Below are 26,323 nucleotides of genomic sequence, written 5' to 3' on the forward strand. Positions count from 1 at the left end.
CACTTTTGGAATTCAACCACTACAATGCTCAACTCAATTACACAAGGTAAGTTTCATTTGTTTTCAAATCAAAAATTGGAGAACCTCAACCGGACACCAACACAAAGATTCTGGCATAGTAGTATAACCCCATAATCCCTCAACTTCTTCAATTCTCAACCAAGCTGAAATGAATCATACATGTAAGACTGAGTTTTGTAAGAAATTAGAAGAAGAATTGAATGGAGGTGGTATCGTGGCCTGGGTCGGCCGAACTGAGGCACTAGACGGCGGAGAAGCCGCGTCGGCATTGTTGAGGCTAAGAACTCCGCTCTCGTATCTTTGTCTCTTTCTCGACTCGGGTTTGGTCCAAATGGCCTAGGCTTCGTCTTTTTAAAAGAAAAAGGACCAACGGTTCAGATGTAATCCATTTTCTGTCACCATTCGGTAAAATTAACCAATCCACTAACTGCTAGCCCCAATTTTTACCCGCCACGTGTTCGACACGTGACTCTTTAATTGTTGTTACCCTCTACTGTCGTGGAAGGAATAATTTTTGCTATAAACCTTGTATTCTTTTACAGTAAAACTTCTATGAATAATGTGGGGACCATGAAAAATGATATATTTTAGTCGGATTATTATATTATTGAGAAATGAATAAATTATTAATTTATCAATAAATGAATATAATATTAGTGTATAGAGAGTTGTGTTGTTATCCCTAAATGAATTACATAATTTATGACTACGTTGTGTATCACTAGCTGGTTTTCCAATCCTATACTTTTTAAAGTTAGTATAATATGATGTGTAATATAAATTTTTACAACAGTAATTTACCACAAATTTTGGATGATCACTTTTTTTAATTTTTTTTGTAAATTTTGTTTATGTATTTCAACATTCAATAGTCATTTTTGTGAAATATTTTATTCAAATTTTTACTAATTTTTAATATATAAATTCCTTGGGACCTAAAAGATGTCTAAAATAAATAGTATTATATGCATTTAGTGAGGATTCAAGTAATATACACTGAACCTGAATTGGGACCGAAATAAATTATTATTTAATCAAAGTTATTAATTTATCAAACATTCCTTTATCGAGATTTAACTGTATTCATGTCAGACGCTACTATCAATCCTTCATTTCACTCCCATAAGCAAACCTCCCCAACAATACCAGACCACTTTTACCTATCACCCATGTTTGTTGGCAAGCAAACCAAAGTTGCGCCACACTCTCAAACCACATTAGTATAAAGCAATACTTTGATTACAACAATCCAACCACAGATCAAATAAGACACCATTGATATACGAATTTCAGAACCCAGAATCAATGACATAATTTACATTGTTTTTTGGTTTAAAGGTAGTATATTTCAATTCAACACCAAACTTGCAGCAATTGTTAATGCTTCTTCATTAGAGAATCAAAGGTGAATTACGGCGAGAGACAGGGGTCTAACTCAGCTGAACTGTCCCAGTGCCGACCACCTGAGTCACTTCTTCTTCTAATTTTTTTGGGTTTAGACTCTGGAGTGGGATCAATTTACCCGAGGGAGAGGCAGAGACTTAACTTACCTCGTTTCTTATTGTTAGGTTATTTCAATGCCTTATAACCGTGGAGTACACATGTCATTATATTACTGGCTATGGTCAATCATGACTAATTAACCATGGCTGGTCTGCTAAGTTCCTTCATTTATTTAAACAGATCCCAAATTACTAGCTCACCAATTTAATATGAACTCAGAAAAACTCTGTTACACTACAAGCAGTTAATTTATTAGAAGTCTAAAATACCTATATAAAACTACATTTTCTTTTCATTGCAATTTGGAAAGGATATAAAACTAAATTTCTGAAATGATGATATAAAACTCAAGATTCAAAACTAGATTAAAAGATCTTCCTCCAAAAATCAAAGTTTTTGCCTATCAATTATTAAGAGGTCGTTGAAAAACAAGACTTGATTTACACCTCTATGACTATTGACAGATGCTGTCCTTTTTGTCATACTGACTCTGAATCTACTTATCATCTCTTTGGCAAATGCGCCTTTACTTCTGAAATCTGGTCTTATACTGATATTCATTTTGATATTGATGCAACTTCATCCTTCCTTCAGTGGCTAGATCAACAGTTATTGCACTGTTCAAGATTATCTTAACTGTAAGGTTTTAATTACTTGTTATAGTATATGGCTTGCAAGAAATAACCTGATTTTTCGACAACGTCATAAAACTCCTTTACAGATTTTCTATAATGCTGCAATTATTTTTGCTGATTATTGTGCTGGCAATGTTCGGGATAGACATAGACCTCATCCTTCTAAAATCATAAAATGGCATTCCTCTCCCAATCACTTTGTTAAATTGAACTTTGATGGTTTTGTACATTTGAATGATAATGCTGTTGTTGGTTTTGTCATACGTGATGATCATGGCTGTCCTCTTGTTGCTTCTATTAAATGTTTAGGAAAGATTAATGTCCTCTTGGCTGAAGCTCTGGGTTTATGCGCTGGTCTCCTTGCCACCTTTTTGCTTGGTTACACAAGAATTCAGGTTGAAGGTGATTCTAAAATCCTCATTGACTCTATCAACAACTGTATCCAAACTCCTTGGCGCATTCAAACTATTGTCCATGATATTAGAAGACTAGTCAACCAGTTTATCTCCATTAGTTTCACTCACATATGGCATGAAGCAAATTTTTTCGCTGATTCAATTGCAACTTTAGGCTACTCTACCTCAGTTGCTACCTGGCAAAACAGACTCCCTCTCACTTCTTCCAAGGCTTTTAATTTTGACTTACATGGTTTAGGTTGTTTTAGAGGTTTCTCTCGGTAATTTGATTGTTTCTTTCTCTTTTTTTGTATTTCCATCATCGAAAAAACTAGATTAAAAGACAATAAATTAATGAAATATTAAAAATCTAGGGTTAATCTAGTATGCATTAATGTATGCTATACATCTCACATCCAACGGTTGACAACGGATATTATTTTTCTGACTCCACTCATAAAACAATATCGACCGTCGGATGTGGGATGTATAGCATACATTGATGTATACTAGAATTTTCCAAAAATCTATGCATGAAGCTATTTTATGGCTTTCTCTCTCTCTCTCTCTCTCTCTCTCTCTCTCTCTCTCTCTCTCTCTCTCTCTCTCTCTCTCTCTCTCTCTCTCTCTCTCTCTCTCTCTCTCTCTCTCTCTCTCTCTCTCTATAGCGAACTGTTACGACAGCACCTAGGTTTTTCCCTTGGTGATCATGAATCCTTAGTTAACAAGGGAATCCTCTCTCCTCTCTCAACTAGACCAAGACAACGGCATGTTTACTCGCCGGGATCTGAAAACTTTAGGTTTCGGACTTCTTTTGTTTGTTGTGTGCACAATTGGGGCTTGCAGCAAGGTTTATGGATCTGGGAAAATCAACTATGGTGGCGTTGTAACGGATTGGTTGGGGTTGCGAATTTGGGCGATCTGGTGGTAAAGATGGCGATCGATTGATTTTTAGCAAAGAAGTTGATGATTTGGCTTTGGATGGTGTTGGCGACGGGTTTAACCATGGTGGTGCCATTGAGGATTGCGTGGTTCGTAATTGGGAGAGGATTTGTCCAAGATTTCCAAAAAGAGTTGACAGCGGGGAGGCGATGGTGATAGGCCTTTTGTCATGGTTGACTCTTTTGCGGTCAGTAAACTTGTTCTAGGTTCGGATCTCTTCGGGAAAGGAAGACTTACTGCGCCCTTTGGTGGTATATCTTTGCTTTTGGATCTACCAACATGGCGATAAAGGAATAGTAGATGTACATGTGTGCGCACGACAGCTACCTAAGATCACTGCTCTGGCGCAGTATTAGGCCTGGGCTTTATTCTCTTGGGTTTCAGATTTTTGGGCAGCTGTTTGGGTTGGGTTGGATGGCTGCTGTTGTGGGCTTAGTTTATGGCCTCTTGTCAAGCAGATCTAGTGGTGGAGAAAGTTTTTTCTTCCAACACTAAATTGGATTAGTGAGCTCAATCACAGTGTTTAGAAAGCTTGGTTGTATCATTTATTCAATCTGCTAAGTATTGCTAGGCACTGAAATAATGATGTTATAAATGGTATTCAAGGTAGGTCATATATCCACCATTTAGTATTTATGTGAGACCCGGTAATTTTATTTAGTCACTTTTTGTTGCTTACGACATTTGGGTTCGAAAATCCTTTGCAAAGTCGGGTAATTGAGTTGTGAGTGCCTACTTAGAGTTTATTTACTGAGCCTTAGTGTGAACTATTGGACTATTGGAGAAATTAAAGAAAATTATTCCAAATGAAGTTAGTGTGGAATACAAAGGTTAATACTTTGTCTGAGGTCATATATCTAGACTTTTCCCCATTTCAAACTTATCAATATACCAACCTCATCTTTCTTTCTACTCCAAGCTGGTCACTTCAATCACCATGGTCTAATTCCCTCAAGCTCACAAGAAACACTACAGCGAAAATCTCATTGACATAGGAAGAACCTATCGACGTTCTCTTCTCTGTTCTGTATTGAGGCAAGGAACTGAGTTGGAGTTTGGATTGAAATCAAGTTAATCTTAGGTAAACCCAGCCTCGTTATTAGTATTCAGATTGCAATTTCAGTTTAGTTGTTGGTTTATTGATAGCCCATTTAAATTAAGGTTTGGTGGTGGGAGAAATTAAAGGATTGGAGCTAGAATTCAATTAATACCCAGACACCAAGTATTGATCAGATCCTGATTCTTTTTCTTGGTGTTTATGATTCATACTTGGGTTTGTTTGATTTGAGCAGATTGAAAGTTGTGTTGGTGGAGTTAATATCAATGTGGGGTTTACAACTCAGATGTGGTTTCAATTGCTTAATTAAAGGTTGTATAGTGATTGAACATAGTGAAACTCGTATTGCTGAAGTTGTTGATATTGGGTTGGTAGGTCTAGTTTGAGTTCCAATTCTTTAGTTAAAGATGGTATATGTTGGTGGAAAGTTAAACTTAACTAGTTTCCTGGAGATTACAAAGTTACTGTCCAGAAATTGATTGTGTCTATCCTAGTCTATGAAAGATTAATCAATTAATTGGGTTTGAGTTAAATGCTCATATGTTATATGCTCGTATATTAAGTTCTTAAAGGCTGAGCTTGGTTGATTAAAGTTGTTGGTTGCAATTATACTTGTTGTTGTTGCAGTTGGGTTGTGAATATATGATAAGAAGATATATATATACAGTCCATATCCAAAGTGAAGCTTCACTCTGAAATTACAGAGTGAAGTTCCAATTTTAGCACACTTTTCGATCAAATTTTTTCACCAAAAGCGATTCAATATTTAGGTATGTTATTCAAGATCATCTCTACAAAGTTTCATCTAATTTGACAATGGTTTGAGCTTTCAAAATTGAGATTTACACGAACGGTTCATATTGAACAGTTTTAATTCATTCATTGATTTAATCTAATTTCAATACATTAACGATATCCGAATTAGATGAAATTTTATAGAGATGATCTTGAATAACATATCTAAATATTGAATCGCTTATGGTGAAAATATTTGACCGAAAAGTGTGCCAAAATTGAAATTTCACTCTGTAATTTCAGAGTGAAGCTTCACTCTGGATAGGAACTGTATATATATATAGTCACCTTCTTGGTGGAAGTCTTCTGTAATGTCAAAATGCCTTGGTCTAAGTATGTTGCGAATTTATATTTGTTGGATTTAGGATTCCAGTGACCTCAAGGCTTGGTGAACAAGGGTGAATTATTGAGGTTGGATGTGCTTGGATTCTAGGTATGGTGTGATGCTCACATATCCTCACTAGAGCTTTCTCAGAGCTTTTTGTTCTACAATTGCATTATTTTTACGTATAATTCAGGCTATTTCATTGTTTTACGACAAGGACTTATCATGGTTATATCAAGGCTATACCATATGGTTAAGTAAGTTTATCAGATTACTTAAGAGCGAAGGGTGACACTAATCTCCTTGGGTTCGATCCCCTTAACCTCCTGAGGGTTAGCTACACTGGTCGTGCAAGATTCTGATCTTAATGACAGACTTGAAATGTTGTGTAGTTAGGTAGCGGACGTTCTCACTACGCTTACCCATCACTATATTAATAGGGGTAAGGCCGTGTAGTTGGTCTATAGGACCGGTCATCTAGACTTTGAAATTTGGGATCCCGACGTGTGTCATACGTTTTACGATTTATCGACATTACTCATTACTACTATGCATTTTATTTCTATTTTTTATTAATTGCATGATATTATAAAACATAATGGGGTTGAGCTCCTCTATTGAGCGATGAACGTATGTGATGCTCACCCCTACTTTCCTTTTAGGGACTGAGTGTGAGTCAGTTGAGGATCGTGCTTAGGTACATGGGTGTTGGTGTTTTCCAGTTGTATATAGCTTCTCCTTGGACTTGATCGTTGGTTGAGCAGGTGTTCTTTAGTTTCCCTTCTTCCTTCTTTTGACATTGTGAATATGTTACTATTTTGCTAGGAAACTTTGTAAATTTGTTCTCATGCACCTGCTGCTCTTTTGTTGTGATTTTAGGACTTGAATCAGTTGAATGTAGATATGTCTTTTGTTGTAAAAAAAAATATCTCGTGGCTTCCAAAGTGTACTCTTAACCTCAACTTGTACATATTAATGTTACCACATATTTTTAAAATGACTTACAAGTTTGTGAAATATAGGTTTGTTTCGTAAGTTATAGACTTATATTTTGAAAGCTTGTGGCGTTGTAACGTAATCCTTCAGGGGCGTAACAATTTAGGTATGTATGTACTATGTATAGATTATCCATACAAAAATTCACCCAATTTGGTGATTGTTAAAGTATGGAAACACTAATAAATCTATGAACCAATCGAATCTGTCCAACCAAAACCGTTCTTGTAAATCACAATTTTGAAAACTCAAATGGTCACCAGTTGAATGAAATTTTGTATCAATAATCTATACATACATACCTAACTATTGAATGGTGAAGATGTGGAAAAGTAACCAAAAAATTAATCATATAAGGAACTCTGCACTTTAATTTCAAAATGGGATTCCGCACTGGAATGAGACTATATATATATATATATATATATATATATATATATATAACAAAATACTAGTCACTTCTCAAATTATCACAAACTCGACAGTTTCCATCCAATTTGAGTGTTAAGTTGTTTTTTGGGAAACATAAATTGGATGAATTTAACACCCAAATTGGATGGAAAGATGACAAAATGAGCAGATTGCTTGAATTTGAAAAGTATAATGAGTAATCAGTCGAAATTGAAACTTAAATGAGTAAACTGTTGAGTTTGTAAAACTGTGAGAAATAATAAGTATTTTATTATTATATATATGTATATATTAATTCATAGCGATCACCCGGATCAAATCTTGGGCAACATACATACACTGAATATCGAATTGACTTTCAACTTAATGGCTAACAAGAGTTGAGGTAGACATTAGCTTAAACAAGTATTTCATATCTCTTGCTTCCGCTAGTTCTCTCTGTTTTCTAATTTCGGAGCTCAATGATCGAACAAAGAACTTGGGTAATGGTCATTGTTTGACCGGGTCGGAATTTTAATATCAATACATTTTGAAAGGGAAAGAGATCACTTAACTTGGTGCCTCATTCATATTATTATCAAGATAGCAAACATTAGGGGGATTTGTTGCCTACATCCCTATTAATATCAACACATAAAATAAATGCTTTGGGTTGGAATAATATCTAAGGTTACTAGCTAACCCAAATAAAACATGAAGAAAAGGTATTTAACAAGAATACTAAATAAAAAACAAGTTAATTACAACCATAATATTTTATTATTTATTAAAATATTAGATGCCAGCTAATACAATGACTTTAACAAGGAATTAATTTACCCAAATTAGGATTAATTATTTAAAGATTAGCTAGCCTTTATTAAACTCTTTGAGGCAACTCCAACAATAAGTTTAATTTGTAACAAATTATTAATAAATACCGGACAACATTTGGTTTATGTTGTAGGAAAAATGAAATTGGATATACTCATCTCATTGATAATGCCCTTTATATAGGAGTCAAGATTACAATAGAAGTAAATGGTAATTACAATGGTAATTAAGGTTACATAATGGTGATTGATTTATTATGTCTGTTAATTATAAACGTCATTAACTCATTCCGTAATTTATTTTAATGAAGACACATTAATTGTGTTTTTCCTTCAACACTCCCCCTTGTGCCGAGTTTAAAGATATAATAGTGCATATGGTATTGCCTCATTAAAAACATTGTCAAGTAACAAAAGCCAGTTGGAGAAAATAAAACCTTGCCAAAGAATTTCTGATGAACGATATGGTTGAAGCTTGATAACGTAATACTCAATTAATTAACAAATTGTTTAGATATCTAATGGATCTGATGAAAGAATCTTAGAACTATCATCCAACTCCTGCGGATTTGTTCCTCTTTCACTCTTACCTCTCACAATCTCTAAGCCATAACCAAATCTGTTCCTCTTCTTCTCCTCTCTAACTGCAAATCTATTCATCTTCTTCTCCTCTCATACATATGTGAGATTACTAGCTAACAGGAAAATAAAGTATGAAGACTAGCTATTTAAACAATATTTTGTGAAAACGTTGAACATACGTACATAATTTATTTATCAAATAGATTGACTTGAATTGATAGGTTATTATGATATGACTACTTGATTGGATGCCAGCTAACAAGAAGTTGATCATTATTAATCATTCAAGATTAGCAAGGTTAAACGAGTTGTTAGTTTGACATGCTTTTTCGATTTACATATAAATAAAGCATAGGATGAGATCGATAGCGAGACCTATTTTCGATTACATATAAATCATAGAATGGGATGGACGTGGCTGAGATTTTTAACACGACTTTGTCAATGATGTGTCTATGTATCCTATTGCAGTATTGCTAGTTAGTTTGCTACAATGCTACCTATCACTCATGCCGCAGCTGATGACATGCAGTATTCTTAATTTGAAAGACTTTCAGAAGCATTGCCAAATAAATCAGCACATAGTTACTTCGTTTAATTTGTAACATTCACGACCTCTGCAATCGACTCATTCACGACCTCTGCAATCGACTGACCCATCTATATCACTACTGAATAGACTGGCGATCTCGACAATCGAATCAAACTAACAGGCAATATAGTCAATCAGCCAGCAAGTTTGCCGATCAATTTCACCGGCGAACTCTCTAGCCAGCTAAGCGTAGAATCATACAGTTAACTACTTATCACCACACCTGACTGGCAACCTCACCTACTATTCTACTAACTTAATAATTCCATCGATCAAGACCACCCTATCTACTCGAATTAACCTGTCAGACAAGATTATATGATTTTATGTTTTCAAAAGTTATTTATTCCAAACCTTCAGTTTTTGTATATTCTTTTTGTACGCAAGTAGCTACTGTTTGTATATTCCTTTCACAAGTAGCTAGTCGACGTATGTAAGACTGAGTGAGTTGGTTGACAACTATAATCTGGTTGATTAGGCAGTGTAGCTAATATTGTTGAAGAGACTGATTGCACTGAGGCTGGTAAACTAATTAACTTCTCTGAGACATTTTGCCTAAAGAGGGGCCAACCATTGAAGACATTAAAGTGCTCGTGCAATCATGCATGCAACTGGCGTAGACACAATTATCTTCCAACCCCGTGGATGCAGTTTTGCAGCTCATTGAGTTGCTAAGGTTGCGCTAACTGAGCACTCTCTTTATTTGTATTGAGGAAGGGCTGGAAATGGCTTCTGGAATCGATAAATAACGATTCCAATGTTTATAGCCTTTCTTATAACCTTGATCCAAAAAGAAAAGCATCAACCTCTACTTCGTGAAATCTGCAATTAGACATGAATAAGATTTTTTTTTTGGAAGAGACATAAATAAGATTTGTCTGTAATCTTCTAAAAATATGAGGCATTGAACTATTTAGCTAACTAAGGGGTTCAGTTCTCATTATAGGTTGGTAATTGATTCTGATTTCAACAAGACTCAAATTTGAAAGAACAATTACCATTACAGAAATTCACATCCTTCATTCTAGCTACATTCCTTGTACAAATCAGCACAACCAATTTGCTCTCTTCAATCATAATATGCAAGACTAACAAGTTGTTACAATGGTGTGATTTTCTTTATAAAATAAAAAAATAAAAAATCTCGACTTTTTTCCTTAATTTCTCTTTATACATGATCTGTAAGACTAACCAAAGAATATCTGTCACCAGCAATTGCAATTAGAAAAAAACTGCAGTAATCTTACAATCTTATCCAGACTTAGGTTGAATAAGCTCCAAGCCACCCATAAATGGCCTCAATGGCTCAGGAATAACTACAGTGCCATCTTCTTGCTGGTTGCTTTCAAGCAGGCAGACGATCATTCGTGGTACAGCACATGCTGTTGCATTCAATGTATGAACAAATTGGGGCGGAGAGAGGTTGCCTTTACCCTTCTTAGGATTCGTAGAAGCTGGTTCTGCAAAACGATACCGGATCCCAAGACGGCGACTTTGGTAGTCTGTACAATTTGATGCACTTGATATCTGTCCACCATGCAAATCGAAATTACAACATTTCAAAAAACGTGCTACAATGTATATCCATATCATCCACCCCCTTAGTCTTAAATAATATTTTCATTAGTTTCACCACCAAAGTTTCTTTATCTTTGTTGGTAATCCAACTTATATAATCTGCGACTCCGTGATCTTCCTCCCACTTTCCAAATTGCTATAAATTGACTCAAATGACTTGCTTATTTGTGTTCTAGTCACTTCAACCCCTACAATTCTTCAAAAAAAAAAGACCTACAATTACACGAATATGAATATCACGATTGAAAGATCCTGAAAGAGAGCTCTTTGAAACTCAGGGGTCACATAAAGCATTCAAAATTGGTTTAGCCACAGGTGATACGAAATAAATTATCACCATCGTACTAGAGAGAGAGAGAGAGAGAGAGAGAGTCACAATACCTCGCCAAACCGCCCTAACCCAGGCATCCATGCCTCGATATCAAATTTACGGTAAGCAGGTGCCCCTAAATCTCCAGATGCCATGTCCAAAGTTCTGTCAGGAAACTCAACATTACCAAAGAAACACAAAAGAAAAATCATTTGTATAATTAAAAGGCTGTGTGCAAATCCTCACTTGTAATGTAATCCTAGTGACGAGAATAAATCTTCTTCGATCTTTATGAGCTCTTCATGGTAAAAGTCACTCTCATCCGGTTGGCATAATATAAACATCTCTAACTTGCTGAACTGGTGAACTCGATACAGACCCCTGAATGCAAAAAACAAGAAACTTATTGGCCGCCAACTGGAACCCAAACTCTTAAAGAATATAGTCTACATGATCAAAGCCAGAAACCTTATGAATATAGCTGTGTCCTATAAGCCAGACAGAAAGCATGGTATCTCAATCTTTACAAGGTAAGCAAAACACATCAGTTCCACAGTTCAGCAGAACTGGTAAACTATCTTATATAAATTGAAGAAACTGAAAGCAGCAAATGTACCAATAGTTTAATTTTGAACAACGGGGTTCAAAAACCAATAAATTTGTAAAAAATACTTGCTCTCTTCAGCAAGGCACATAAAACTAACAGGCCAAGGAAGATTAATGGTGCCATACTCTGAACTGCTAAGTAAAACGTAGCAAATTAAAATTAGTCCAAGTATCTAATTTAGTGACATAGACAGCAGAACAGATATCCTTTTTCTTTTGTTTAAGCTTTCATCTGCGTACAGAACAACCATCTCAAGTTGTTAAAATTTTTGATGTATGCATTCAAATACTCCACTCTTACGTCCTAGTCATCCAACATTAATGTTGAGGCCTCACTAGAAAAGAAAAAGGAGCAATAGTTCCCTATCACCAAATTTCTATCAAACATGAAGAGATGAAATGAAAGCTTAAGACTCAGAGCACATTTAATTTGAGATTCACGTGTAATACAAATGGCACACCTCCTTTGTGTTTGGTAGAATTAAGACTGATAATATACAGGTAATACAGCGATATAATGTTGGTAGCTGCATATTATATCAAACTAGAAATTGCATCAATAATGCTGGAACATATCACAAATCTTACAAGTACTTAGCATTGTGTAAAGATTGATGCACCACTTTGGGCCATGTATTCATACTTTAAATATTTTAGAATCTAATTCAAGTTAGTCACAGGTATGCGATCATAGACAAAACAGGAGAAATTTATATGCTGAAAATTTACCTTGTTGCTGTACCTGCAGCCCCTGCCTCAGTACGGAAGCAGTGGGAGACTGCCACATATTTTAATGGTAATACTGATGCGGAAAGAATAGAATCCATATGAATTCCTCCGACAGGAATCTCTGCAGTGCCGATGAGGCATTGATCACTACCCTCAATAGAATAAACCTGTTTATGAGCATAGATAAGAGCAGGCTATTTCCAGAAGCTATGTTTACAGACTGAATGAACTAACCTGCGTATTAGTTCCACGCGGTTGGAAACCACATTTTTCAACAACAGAGGACCTTACAATCTCTGGGGTTGTCAAAGGTGTGAAGCCCCTTTTCATGACTTCCAAGAGCGTCCAGTTGATGAGACCCATCTCCAGCATGACTGCTTCATTCTTAAGATAGTAGAATTTTGAGCCACTGACCTGTACAACGTAGGCAGATCTTAGTTGTATGATCAGAATAAGCCAATTATTTCTCTTGTCATATGGAGCCAAATATACTGAAGCCATTTCTTGAGAATATTTTACTGGTTAATCTTATATGAGGACAAATGATTGATCAAACCTTCCGATCTATCCAACATAGATCCTAGAAACATATCTCCAGATCAGTCTAAAGTCCTATGTAAATTTAAGGTTAGAAATTAAATGGCAACCTGATATACCATCTAAAAAGACTCGCATTAAGGCAGTAGCTGAAACAAAAAGAGTACCTCTGAAGCAGCATCAAAATCAAAAAGATCTAGATCCTTTCCAAGTTGCAGGTGATCCTTGACAGTGAAGTTAAACTCGCGAGGGCTACCTACCTACAAAAGCAAATAGCAGGTGAGGAATCATGCATAATGAACCACAGGACCTCCCTCTTGAGTGTTTGGTGCATGCGTGTGTGTGTGTGTTTGAGAGAGAGAGAGAGAGAGAGAGAGAGAGAGACCATCTTTCTAATGATTGAATTGTCCTCCCCGCCTATTGGGACATCCGGATGAGTCATATTTGGTATACATTGTGCTTCCTGTTGGAGCTCATCGGTAAGCTTAAGCAGATCTTCTTCCAATGTCAGAAGCCCTTCCTTCAGATTCTTTCCTAAATATAAAACATCATAAATCTAAATAACTAATCTTCAAAAACCAAACTGGAAAGCAACTCACATAGTATATACAAGAAGAGTACAAATGTAACAATGATACCTTCCTCTATGAGCTTTTGACGCTCAGATGACTCCAACTTCCCTTTCATCTTCTTTGCCACAGCATTCCTTTCCGTACGAAGCCGCTCCACTTCCTGCTTTCTGTGAGTGACAATTAGTTATAAAATTGAGAAGGAAATCACCACTTGGCCAAAAGTAACACAAAACTCATGAAATCCAACCTCAAAATACCAATATAATAAATTCCAAAAGCTATACCCCCAGAAGTCCAGAACAACATTACATCAAATAAAGGTCAAATAAAGGTTGCTATATAGTGATATGCTACATTGAGTTATTCTTAAATTCTGTTTGTAACACTATGATGCATTCTCCTAATTCTAAGCCAAAAGCAAGATACTTACAACTTTACAAGACCTCAATATCAAACAATGCCTAAAACTGAATTAAAAAATTGACCTTTTGAAGATCCAACATTTGATTGTAGAGCTGAAGCACAAGTTCCAAATTGGCATTAGAGTTCCTCTTCTTTATATTGGCAGCAACAGCAACCTGGTTCTCCCTTATCCACTTGAAATCTATGGCAGCTTTCCACCGCGGTTTCACACCTGCAATGCATTCACCCAAACCAAAAAAAAAAAAACAATGAATTCAACCAAACATAATCCAAAGAACTCAACTTTTAATCAAAACACAACTGGGATTATCAAAAGAGAGAACCTTTCTCATCTGGGCTTGTTGCTTTTGGTGCTGTGGGAGCGGTGGCTTGAACGGCAGAGGCTGAGAAACTTTTAACGAAGAATAGAGGAGTTTGAAGTCTTGGGGTGTGGCCATGGCGGTAGGGGAGGGTTTTGGATAAAGGTTTGAAAGCGGAGCGGAAAGAAGAAGAAGAAGAAGAAGAAGAAGGAAGTGCAGCGAGCTTGAGGGTTTGTAAGGTAGTCCCGCCAAAACCCATTGCTGTGGAACTGATTGTGCGGACCTGCACGAATGGGTGAAACTAGACTCTGCTTGGAGAAGAACAGAGGACTATATCTATGATTTTATGGCTTTATGCAATCTATCATTTTATCGTTAAAACTGCTGCAACGAGTTCGGCATAACCTCTAACAAGGAGAAACTATACCACTACATACCTCTTAACATATCTTCTTCTTTTTCAAATTTTTTTCGTGTGTTAAAATTTCGATTAAATATGATTCACATTGAATAGCGGGATGCTCTTTGATCTTACTTGGTCATTGGAAATTTTGTGATCAATCTTCTTCTGACCAGTCTCAACGATGGCATCAGTGTTGAAATAACTCAAGTGCATAAAACTTCGCAACTATCACTCTAATGTGTATTCATAGAGTTTCACATAAAGGAATAAGGGGATACATGTAAATTCCGGAGTTTATAATTCTAAGTGGACTAAGCTTTAGATTTTAATCTCCCTATGAGTAATAACCAAGAAACTATCCATCTTTTTCAGCAAAGTTGTTGAATGTTGAGAATACACATTGTGTTTCCTCCGTTGTTGTAATCAGCAACCATCCTCACAGTGCGATACCAAGTTACCAACAGTGAAATGGCCGTAGAGAATGTAACTAAGTAGTTGAGTGTTACATCTTGCCATAAAATGTCATGATTATGGCCAATTATCACAAGTGTCGTGGTTTCATGTCAAAGTTATAGCCATCAAAATTGGGTTTTCTAGATACTACAATGTGGTTTCTAACAATAAAATTCATATACATAATAGTCACTATGTACGTTTATAAAAGACAAGCATGCAGAGTAATAATAACATTACAGAGTGTTCGAAATAATGACATAAAATTAGATTTGGAACAATAATATAAGCATAAACAATAATCACATATTGGCAAACTATGTGCAGAACAAGATTTTAAGTCATTTAACTGTCAGTGGGGTTATATTCATTTCACCTCACTACTGAATCACAAGTCGCAACGCCGAAACATAGACTAAAATGTAACGTTACCATAATTATTTTTTAATCTCCGTGGAAAGTATTACACAACATTTGGGGGAAACAAATTTCTCAATTACCATTTTTGTGTTCACTTTGTGCCCACCCTTTTAAACTCATGACATGTGTCCAGTTACTCAATTATTATATAAATATGAATTAAAAAAAGACACATGACATAAGTTTAAAAAGATAGATATAAGAATGGCGGTCAGCAAATTTACTTTCGCATTTTACGGCCAATAGAAAACGACTATCGTGATTCCCCAATCCGTGCCAGATAACCCCACTTTTACACTGTCACCGTCGATTACCCTCATAAAAAACCACAACAGGCACCCCTCATCGCCGTCCGATCACCCGGTAGGGGCAAAACAGTAAAAGTAAATCCCCCTCATCCGCCACCACGTTCAGTCACTCCGTCAATATAAAACAGCCCCGACCTTTCAATTCTCACCCAAAACGTTCCAATTTCAACTTTCTCAGATTTCCAACTTCCTCTCTCTCCCAAATCTCAAGAGTCCAAGAAACCAGAAAAAGGTAATCTTTCTTCTCGGATTCGTCGTTCTTCATCTTCAATTGAATTGGGTTGTGATTGATTTCTGGGTTTGCTTCTGCAATTCCGAGGCTAGGGTTTCAAATTGGGTTTTTTTTTTTGGATTGAATTAGGGTTTAATTGTGGTTCACAGATGGCCCGTACCAAGCAGACTGCTCGTAAGTCCACCGGAGGCAAGGCTCCAAGGAAGCAATTGGCTACCAAGGTTTGTAATTGAACCCCTTAATCTCAAACCCTAACCCTAATTTTGTTCTTGTTTCGTTTTTGTTTATGAAGATTTTTGGGCTTTTTATTACTGAAATGTTTTTCTTTGTGTTAACTTTACAGGCTGCTCGAAAGTCGGCTCCGACCACCGGAGGTGTGAAGAAGCCCCACAGATACCGCCCCGGAACTGTCGCTCTTCGGTATGTAACCAAACCCATTAAACCTTTATGCATCATTCCAATTACTATTTGTATAGAAATTGTATTTGGTTTTCGACTCTGATTGTGGATATTTTGTATGTTATGGTCGTGTATAGTGATATTGTGCTCATAATGTGTTTGATGTTGCAGTGAAATCCGTAAGTACCAGAAGAGCACAGAGCTGCTGATCAGGAAGCTCCCATTCCAGAGGCTGGTTCGTGAGATTGCGCAGGACTTCAAGACCGACCTGCGTTTCCAGAGCCATGCGGTGTTGGCACTGCAGGAGGCAGCTGAGGCATACCTTGTTGGGTTGTTTGAGGACACCAATCTCTGTGCCATTCATGCCAAGCGTGTCACTATTATGCCCAAGGATATCCAGCTCGCCAGGAGGATCAGGGGCGAGAGGGCTTAAGCAGAGGATTAGAAGTTGCTCTGTGTAAAAGGGGGGGGGGATGCTTGGTGGGATTTCTTGATTAATCAATCATGAATTCATGATTTAGGGGAATGTTGTTTTTAGGGTTTTATTCTTGTCTGGTTAGTATGTATGTAATCGTAACAACTCTTTAAGACTTGGTTGCTGTGGTTGCAATTATAATTGTGTTGAACCTCTATCATCTATTATCAATGCATTTGGTTTAGTTACTTATTGGTGCAGCTCTTGAATAACTTTGGTTGAATTTTCTGAGTAGTAAATTGCCTACATTAAGACTGCTAGCAGCCCATGTGATTTTTTGTGTAAAATTTAGCCTAATGTCATCGTCGCTTCATCATATTTTCCAGAATTTGTAGCAGTTTTAGCTGTAGTTTTGTTGCTTTTGGTTTTAACACACTACAGGAAAATTGTTGACATCACAAAGAACAATTATTCATTTCTATAAATCTTACATTTACTCATGGTATGTATACAATGCTTGTTGCAGGAGCATTGAGTTTCTTGGTAACTCTCCAGAACATGTACAATGCTGCAACAAGCTATACACCTATACTTTAACTAGTAATCTTCATTTGTAAGCACTGTTCTGCTCCAGAGACCCTAACCGGATTAGCAGCGATGAATTATGGAGCAACCGCGTTTGTAATTGTTCTGCTTTGGTGGACCAAATATCTTAGTTCGACACCCCGGCAGGCGTCGTCCAACAGGTATATTGCAAGGGTCACGGACTCTGAGCGTATTGGCTGCCAACCCATTGTTCAGCGCCACCATGCTAAGGAGGAGTATACAGAAGATCAATGGCTTGATGTTTGATGATCCCATCCTCTCAGGCTCCAATGTTGATTTACTACTAACTTGTTGGATATTTAAATGCGAGTGACCCTTATTTATACAAGTTTCAGTTATGGGTTAAGTTTGAGTTTGTTTCTGCAGTTTTCTTTGTTGCATACCGACACTGTTTGATCGGGTATATCACATACTTTCCTTATTGGCTGTTACATCGGGAATGTTGGGCTGTTATGCATAACCACTTTATCCGATTTTCAGATGTTAAGATTCTATGCCTGCACCAACAAATTGCACTGAGATAAACTATATATGGTTATCCTATTTTTGGACCAGGTTGTCTTTGGAATAATCTCCACACCTGTAAAACCTATTATATGGTTAAGTGCTCACAGGGACACAAGACATCAACAATCAGTCAAATTGATGGCCTCCCTACTTTGGCAAACCTCTCATAGGAAAGCTTAGCTTAACAAGATCACAAACCAGATTAACCCAGCCTTATCTATAACCATCAAGCATAAATTGTCTTACAGCTGTGCCATCAATAAAAACCTGACCACGATAATTGTCAAAAAGCTCCAATCTTTATTAGGGGAAGGTGTAAGATCTTGACAACAAAGGCTAAGTTTCCCTTGCAGGGTTCAGTAAACTATTATGCAACAGTTAATGTAGAAAATTACAATGAGTAAGAAAGCATGAACAGCAATAACATGATTTCAGGAGCTACAAATCCTCTGTGTTCTGAGACAAGCCAAAATTTCTTATTGATTTCATTGTTTTAAATAGGACATTCCCTGAGAGTTGCGCTCTCATTGTAGAAACTCATCATTGGGAGGAAAAACTTTGAAATAACAGAAGACTGCAAACCATATCTTTGTTATTAAGCAGGCACCATCTACAGAGGACCTGGGAAGGTTCCATTCTCCCTTTGCTCATTCCATCTCTCCACCTGGCACACACAAATATTACAAATGTCACGCCTAGAGATGTAATAACCGCTAAAGAACACAGAACTGAAAGCAGCTAGGACGCTACTTTTCATAAGACAATTGTTTTATCTGCAGTTAAACAGATATTAAAAAAGCACAAGTGTGCTGACCAGTATCATAAGAAACACAAAAGCATTACATTATAGCAGATAAGCAGGTAAAAACAGGCAGTCAGTAAAAATTTGAGCTGTAAGTGAATGTGCAAGTTTATTAACAAAAATCACCTAGATTTTGTTTACAGAACTCTATCTATCTTGTGCCTTTTACACAAAGTCGCCCAAGTGTGCAGACACATAACCTACTTCTCTCCGCCCACACATTTTCCTCACCACATTCAGACCCAGCAGTAAAACTTGAATAAGATAATAAGACACGAAAAGTATGTAAAGGCACTAATAGAGGAAACATAGTCAACAGATTTTAAAAACAATTCATAACTGCCGTATGTACCCCAGGGCCAAACCAATTGATACAATTTTATATATAATTCACATTATATACGAGATGTTTCAAGGTGATAACTTCAGAAAATTAATTATCAATAAAGTTTTGATTTATATAGTGTGAAACTATTTAGGAAAAGTTTTGATTTCTAGTGTAAAACTGTGTAGGAAAAGTGCAGATCTTACTGCCGTGTAAATAGAATGGTTAAGATATCGGACTGAATGACAAGGCTAAGAAATTACATCCAACAATACGATTGGCAAAATAGATATCCTATAATCTTCATTTCCCTTGTCTAAATCTTGTTTTGAAGAATGGCAAACTTTCCCAAAAGCCCTGCACCAAATAGGTGCTAAAATCTGTTTCCTACCTTAACAGTTCATAATTTGAAATAGATATTCTGAATAAAGAAACGTACTATACTACTATACTAGAGACAACTTAACTACAATAAACTTTAATCATCTACACATGACATATACAGGATGCACAAGCCATACTTCTAATTTAGATTTAAATGCATAAAAAAAAAATCCAAAGAAGTTCGTCTGCCACAGTGGATGAATGAAAAGATTCGTATAGAAGTTACATACCCATTCACCGGGGCAGAGAGAACGATAGAACTTTTTAAATTTATCGCACTCTGGAGCTTCTTCCCCCTTTGCAGCTATGCACCTGAAGGATCATGGAAATATTCAAGATTAATATGTTTAAACACTTCGCTAGGCTGTAAGTTGAGGGGAAGAGGAGGACTTCACTTTATACTTACCGATGGTACTCTACATATCTAGTAAAGCAATGCCTTGTCTGATTTGTAGTTGGGAAACGGAAATCTGCTGGTGCAGTCTCAATCTGGACACAAAACTAGAATTTCAGTGAAGAGATCATAGATATAACAGAAACGTTCAAAAGGAGCACTGTGCACTTAGGTAGTTAACAAAAGAGAATAATCTATGATAATGGTAGGTGCAAATTGACCTTGATTTCAGGTGTCTCTTCAACTGCTTCTTGCTCCTCTGAGGTTTCAGTATTATCACTGCTTTCTTCAGGAGCTGCTTCACTGCTGTTTTCAGCGGCAGGTGCTGTTTCTGTTTCAGCAACAGTAGGACTGACTTCACTGGTTTCTTCACTAGCTGGTGTAACTACCGGACTTTCTTCTGGAGCAGCAGGTGCTTCTTCAGCTTTCTCAGAGACAACTTCCTTGGAAACATTGTCTGGAGTCTCAACCACTTTTACTTTGATTACCACATCTGGTTTCTCCAATGAGTATTGCTACAAGTCAAAGTATAGTAAAAAAAATTACTTCAACAACATTGTTTCATTTGATCCAGAAAAAGATCAGGTAACTGGTGGCGAGTGAAAGAAAATTATTATACTCCAGCAAACATGGTGTACATCAACCAGGGAGAAAACTATAAGTCTATAACAAACATACATTTCCCAACTGCATCACAAAAGTTCACACCTTTTAAGAAGGAAAACAATGTGGTTCTAAGGCAATCGGCTTCACCCCAACTATGGTGATTTTGTGGGTACCAGAGGAGCCCTCACACAATTGTCTAATCATAGGGCATATGTATCGAGTGTACACAGGACTATCATATAGTGCCAGAAATATTTTACTACTCTCTGTTGTCCCAAGCTCAAGCTCATTCACAAACTGAACATTTTTTACAATTGATGGAACCATCACCCATCAGAATCCGGCACAAAACATACTCTAAGCTAGATTGGTACTTTTCTAAAACCATCCGACTTCCAATCTCATCTTCCATAAGCGTCTCTTTTGAGGATATGGGATTGCAAAAATAACAATTTGTATCATCCTAATTGATACACTAGCGTAAAGTTGCTTGTCTATAATCCAAGAATCAGTTGTTGCTAAACAGTTCAGTTAACCTAACCTATCGAAACGCCAATCGACTCAGTCAACACCAGAAACCTGTCGATACAAGAGCACCTAACTGCATTTTTTACACACCAAATCCCTATTCATACAATTCAGCCCAGCAGGCAATCCAAAACAAAGACAAACCTAATCAAAATTTCAACTATAATTTGCACGCTCCATCTGATCAACATGAAAATCTAGCTCTTAAATCTTAATTTTCACTAAATATCAATCCTATATATGACTGAACAGAAGTAAATATTAAAAAAAAAAACAAGAATTCATCAACATAGAATCGCTGAAACCGAAGCTTACTAGATCCACAAACAACGAAAAACTCACGGAATTTTTTTAAAAAAAAATTGAAGAGAAGTAAAACTAGATCGAACGAAAACAGAGACTACTGGTATAAACGAAAAATGTAAAAGTTGAGGAGAAGAATGGAGGGAGGTTACCTCAGCTAGGGTTGGGGGTTGCGGCTCCGCCATGAGTGGAAGAGGAGGAGGAGGAGGAGGCGAGCGATCTAGCTCAGCTGCGTTTTTATCTGATTGGGTACCAAAAGCTGGAAGAGAGCGAGAGAGAGAAAGAGAGGGCGTGTGGGCGAGACTCTAGGTCTTTACAGTGCAAGGTGCGAAGTGTTTTTACTGCGTTACAACGCTGGTAACTAATTGCTGCGTGCAGTCCTATATTTTAACGGTTGACATTTCTAGTACCACTAGGACTGCCAACAATTCTCACGTAACAATTCTCAGTAACCGGAAAAATGTATTTTCTAAAAATAATTATACCCATAAATGTTTGTCAAGCAACTAGACCCGTAAATGGACGGGATTGGAGCGGATTAGCCTAAATCCGAATTCATTTAGTAATGGAAACTTTATATCCGAACCCGATCTGTTACCCGCCGGATTATTAACAACTCAATCTAGATCCGTATCCGGCGGGTTAACGGATACTTGATCTGTTAGTTTAATCAGTATCTGCTAATACCCCGCTGACCCGCTCGGTAACTGACGGAGAAGAAGCAGGAGAAACCCTTCTATCTTAGCTCGGGAATGATAAATACACTTTGTAGAGCACCAGCATGTCTTTGATAGGTGTTGGCAAGGAGAGCAAGATGATTACTCCAAATCCGATGATAATTGATAAGAATAGCAAGACTACTTCGACAACCTTAACTAAGGCTCTATCATCAGAACTTCCCGTTGTAGTATACGGCTTTGTCTGTACTCTTTATAGTCGAAAAAAAATAAAAACACGACAATCTCTAGTGACGAGTGCGGAATCTCACATAATTTTTGACAAACAATTTTAAACAGCTTTCACATTCGTGTGCCTCTGGTGAAAAGTTAGTATGGTTCTAGCGGAATAGCCTCGTTGACTTCAATTTGAATATTTATGGTTTTTTTTTCTTCGAAAGATTAGAACATAAAAACATTAAAGTATAAAATAATAAGTAAAATCCATTTCCATCTAATCTAATTGAAACGCTGGGAACACAGAAAGGGGGAGGTAGTGGAAACAATCTATTGGAGTAGGATGAGAATGCGCAAAATCAGCCAAGCGGTTTGTGACAAAATTAGCTTTTTGCGGAAAATGTAACAAAACACAATTAAACAGAGCAGCTGTGGATACCCAAAAAAGCAGGAGACATGACAAATCTTAGGTCAAATAAAGAAAGCATGATGAACTGCAAATTCTTTGTTATGAGACGAGCCAATCTTCTTATTAATTTCATTGTTTTAAACAGGACATTCCCCGAGAGTTGCACTCTCATTGTAGAAAATCATCTAATGGAAGAAAAACTTTGATATAACAGAAGACTGCAAACCATATCTTTGTTATTAAGCAGGCAACATCTACAGAGGACCTGGGAAGGTTCCATTCTCCCTTTGCTCATTCCATTTCTCCACCTGGCACACACAAATAGTACAAGTGTCACCCCTGGTGATCCAAAAACCGCTAAAGAACACAGAACTGAAAGCAGCTAACTATTGGTAAGATCAAGTGCTCTATGTATAGCAGATATGCAGGTGTTGAAAAAATCATGCTCATCAGTAGAACAAACAAGTGTGCGCTGACTAGTATCATAAGAGATAAAAGGAATACATTATAGCAAATGAGTAGATAAAAACAGGCAGTGGTAAAAGGTTGAGCTGTAAGTGAATGATGAGTTCAATAAATAAAGATCAGCTAGTATTTGTTTACAGAACTCTAACTATTTGGTGCCTTGTACACAAAATCACACAAGTGTGCAGACACATAACCTACTTAACTCCACCCACACATTCAGACCCATTAGCAAAACATGAATAAGTTAATAACAGACAAAAAGTACGTATCAACACGCTGATATAGAAAAGGTGTCAACTTTTTTATGTACACCAGGCAGAACCAACTTTATATCATTTTGAACATTTCACATTACATACAAGATACTTTCCAAGGTGATAAATTCAGAAACTACTTATCAATAAAGTTTAAATTTATAGTGCAGATCTTACTGCTGTATAAACAGAATGCTTAAAATACTTTCCAAACCATCAATACGATTGGCAAAAAGAAAATCTTGTAATATTCACTGCCCTTGTCTACGTTCTGTTTTGAATCCTGACCCTAAGTGTAACACAAACTTGCCAAATGCCCTGCACCAAATAGGTGCTAAAAACTGTTTCCCACCTTAAACAGTTTGTCAAAACTTGAATAGGATATCTAGAATAAAGAATGGTTCCATGGTCTAAACAACCTAATTACAATAAAGTACAAACATCTAATATGTAACTCAAGGGTAGAGTACTCGGCTTTTAATAGCAGCTAGCATCTTTTACACATTTGTATGAAGAAACAGATTTGCCCGTATGAACGAAAACACTCGAATACAAGTTACATACCCATTCACCAGGGCAAAGAGAACGATAGTACTTTCTGAATTTACCGCACTCTGGAGCTTCTTCCTCCTTTGCAGCTACGCACCTGAAGATCATTCAAGACAATTATGATCAAAACACCTCCGGAACATACTAAGCTATATGTTGAGAAGAAGAGGAGGGACTTCATTTTTATACTTACCGATGGAACTCCACATATCGTGTAAAGCAATGCCTCGTCTGATTTGTAGTTGGGAAACGGAAATCCGCTGGTGCTGTCTCAATCTGGACAGAAAAGTAGAATTTCAGTGAACAGATCATAGATACATAAGAAAAAGCTCATTCATTTGAGGAGATGGGATTCCAAAACAACCGTCCTAAATTTGCTGGTCTATAATCCAAGTATCAATTATCGCTAAACAATTCATTAACCTATCAACGAAACGCCAATTGACTGAGTCTAACACCCTAAAACCTGTCAATACAAGAACACATTGCATTTTACACATCAAATCCCAGCAGGCAATCCAAAACAAAGACAACCTAATAAAAATTTCAACAAAAAAATCTAGCTCTCAATTTTCAGTAAAAATCAAAAATAATATTTAAAAAAAATCTCGAATTCATCAACAAAGATTCGGGTGAATCGAAACTTACTGGATCCAGAAACAAGGAAACATTTACAGAACTTTAAATTTGAAGAGAGGTAAAACAAGATCGAACGAAAAAACAGTGACTACTGGTATAAACGGAAAATGTAAAATTGAGGAGAAGAAGGGAGAGAAGTACCTCAACTAGGGTTGGGGGCTGCGGCTCGGCCATAAGTGGAAGAGGAGGAGGAGGAGGAAGCGAGCGATCTGATTGGGGTAACCAAAGCAGAACGAGAGCGATAGAGAAAGAGAGGAGGAGAGCGTATGGGCGACTCTAGGAGAAAGACAATACCATACAATTATGTTACGAATAGCAAATTCTAAAAATATTAGCCCATGCGGACGATACCACTGTTACGGCCCATGAGCCCATCCCCAAACCCTAAAACTCGATCCCCTTGCTCGTTGCAGCAAATGAAGCGAGACGCAGTGGAGGTTAATTTTACGAGGATGAGGATGAGGATGGTTATCTGAGTCTATTCCTCTCTGGCCCCTTAATAGTGTTCCGCCCCTGGGTGGATGAGGTTTTTGCAGTCACATTGCCTAGGCAGCTCAGCCATAATCCCAATTTTTCTACTCCCCTCAATCAGGCGTTGCCCATTTATTCATTCATTTATTCATTCATAAATAAATGAAGGCCGATTTGTACCTTAAATTTAGTCTTAATTGTCAATTTGCACCCCGAACTTAAATGCGAGTCAATTTACCTCCTAAACTTGGTAAAAATTATTGATTTGCACCATATCTGTTAAATTTAATGTTTTCAATCCAATTTTAAGTCACATGTCATGCATTTAAGATACAGTATTGTCATTATATATTTATTCATATTTAATAATAAAATAAATTAATAAAATTACTTAAGAGGAACATTTACTACAATGTTTGTTTTTTCGAAACATGTTATTGATTTATATATTTATTATTTTATGTGATATAGTATGTTAAAAGATATTAGAAAAATATAAATAAATAAATACATTGAAAATTAAAAATAAATGTGTGTTCCGAAAGAATCATTATTCTACCATTGTGTGTGTCTTAGCCTTATTAGGTTTCCTGTTAGAGATAGATTCGCATCTCTGTAATAGATTAGGACTTCGAATCCTACAGGATTGTGGTTATGTAATGCCTATATATTGGCCTCATTATCAATCAATAAACAGTTACGTTCTGTTCTATTACGTCGTTATTATTTTCGTTTTGTTCCTCCTCCAACAATGTGTACATATAAAAATATATTTATACACAACAAACTATATTTAAATGGGTGGATATGTTGAATATATAATTCAAAATAGGGTTAAGTATGTAGAAAAAAAATGTAAATAAATAATTTGATTAACAAAATAATCCTCATTTTAAAGAATAATTTTATTTATTTTTAAGAAAAATATAAATAGAAAATAACAACATTACCCCTCATGTGCATGACATGTGACGCAAAAGTGGATAGAAACAGTTAAATTTAACGGATGAGTGCAAATCGGCAATTTTTACCAAGTTTAGGAGGTAAATTGATTCAAATACAATTTCGGGGTGTAAATCGGCAATTTTTATCAAGTTTAAGAGGTAAATTGACTTAAATGTAAGTTCGGGGTGTAAATTGACAATTAAGACCAAGTTTTTGGTGTATTTTGGCAATTTTGCCATCAATGAATGAAAAAATAATTTACTAATTTTATTATGAATTTAAAAAACAAGTGCAAAAGTGAATTAATTTGAAAATATAGTTTGTATGATTATTATACATTTTTCGAGTTATATATAATAAATGAATTTGAAATAGAGTAGGAAATAAATTAATTGATAATAGTTTAATTTAATATATCAAATTAGATAGTGGACATTTTAGGAAAACCATGGAGGTTTAAATATCATTTTAGGTATATGTAAAATCAAAA

The 26,323-nt window shown here is 36.4% G+C and overlaps 4 protein-coding genes across 7 annotated transcripts; 1 reads left to right on the plus strand and 3 right to left on the minus strand.

Annotated features, from left to right (window-relative positions):
- Positions 1-10,094: 10,094 nt before the first annotated feature.
- On the minus strand, positions 10,095-14,512 carry LOC126793936 (serine--tRNA ligase, chloroplastic/mitochondrial). 2 transcript variants are annotated; one of them, XM_050520571.1, is made up of 10 exons: positions 14,145-14,512; positions 13,884-14,032; positions 13,465-13,558; positions 13,212-13,360; positions 12,994-13,086; positions 12,524-12,703; positions 12,290-12,456; positions 11,201-11,335; positions 11,026-11,119; positions 10,095-10,593 (listed from the first exon to the last, which is right to left on the minus strand). In XM_050520571.1, exons 1-10 carry the CDS (start codon positions 14,377-14,379, stop codon positions 10,318-10,320), a joined length of 1,572 nt encoding a protein of 523 aa, XP_050376528.1. In that variant the 5' UTR covers positions 14,380-14,512; the 3' UTR covers positions 10,095-10,317. The 2 variants fall into 2 exon arrangements, with proteins under 2 accessions (XP_050376528.1, XP_050376529.1); XM_050520572.1 differs by having other exon boundaries at positions 13,465-13,565; positions 14,145-14,283.
- Positions 14,513-15,782: 1,270 nt separating this feature from the next.
- On the plus strand, positions 15,783-16,967 carry LOC126793961 (histone H3.3). Of its 2 annotated transcripts, none has more exons than XM_050520594.1 (4): positions 15,783-15,936; positions 16,086-16,157; positions 16,280-16,356; positions 16,507-16,967. In XM_050520594.1, exons 2-4 carry the CDS (start codon positions 16,086-16,088, stop codon positions 16,766-16,768), a joined length of 411 nt encoding a protein of 136 aa, XP_050376551.1. In that variant the 5' UTR covers positions 15,783-15,936; the 3' UTR covers positions 16,769-16,967. The 2 variants fall into 2 exon arrangements, with proteins under 2 accessions (XP_050376551.1, XP_050376552.1); XM_050520595.1 differs by having other exon boundaries at positions 15,807-15,936; positions 16,066-16,157.
- Positions 16,968-18,194: 1,227 nt separating this feature from the next.
- On the minus strand, positions 18,195-24,622 carry LOC126793958 (cytochrome c oxidase subunit 6b-1-like). 2 transcript variants are annotated; one of them, XM_050520592.1, is made up of 6 exons: positions 24,618-24,622; positions 21,358-21,410; positions 19,990-20,283; positions 19,781-19,863; positions 19,605-19,686; positions 18,195-18,527 (listed from the first exon to the last, which is right to left on the minus strand). In XM_050520592.1, exons 2-6 carry the CDS (start codon positions 21,388-21,390, stop codon positions 18,474-18,476), a joined length of 546 nt encoding a protein of 181 aa, XP_050376549.1. In that variant the 5' UTR covers positions 21,391-21,410; positions 24,618-24,622; the 3' UTR covers positions 18,195-18,473. The 2 variants fall into 2 exon arrangements, with proteins under 2 accessions (XP_050376549.1, XP_050376548.1); XM_050520591.1 differs by lacking the exon at positions 24,618-24,622 and having other exon boundaries at positions 21,358-21,510.
- On the minus strand, positions 22,589-24,707 carry LOC126793962 (cytochrome c oxidase subunit 6b-3-like). Its single transcript, XM_050520597.1, has 4 exons — positions 24,559-24,707; positions 23,972-24,054; positions 23,794-23,875; positions 22,589-22,815 (listed from the first exon to the last, which is right to left on the minus strand). The coding sequence occupies exons 1-4, from the start codon at positions 24,589-24,591 to the stop codon at positions 22,762-22,764; spliced, it is 252 nt and encodes an 83-aa protein (XP_050376554.1). The 5' UTR covers positions 24,592-24,707; the 3' UTR covers positions 22,589-22,761.
- Positions 24,708-26,323: the final 1,616 nt, after the last annotated feature.

The sequence above is a fragment of the Argentina anserina genome, chromosome 5 (genome assembly GCF_933775445.1).
Source record: "Argentina anserina chromosome 5, drPotAnse1.1, whole genome shotgun sequence".
Classification (NCBI taxonomy): Eukaryota; Viridiplantae; Streptophyta; class Magnoliopsida; order Rosales; family Rosaceae; genus Argentina; species Argentina anserina.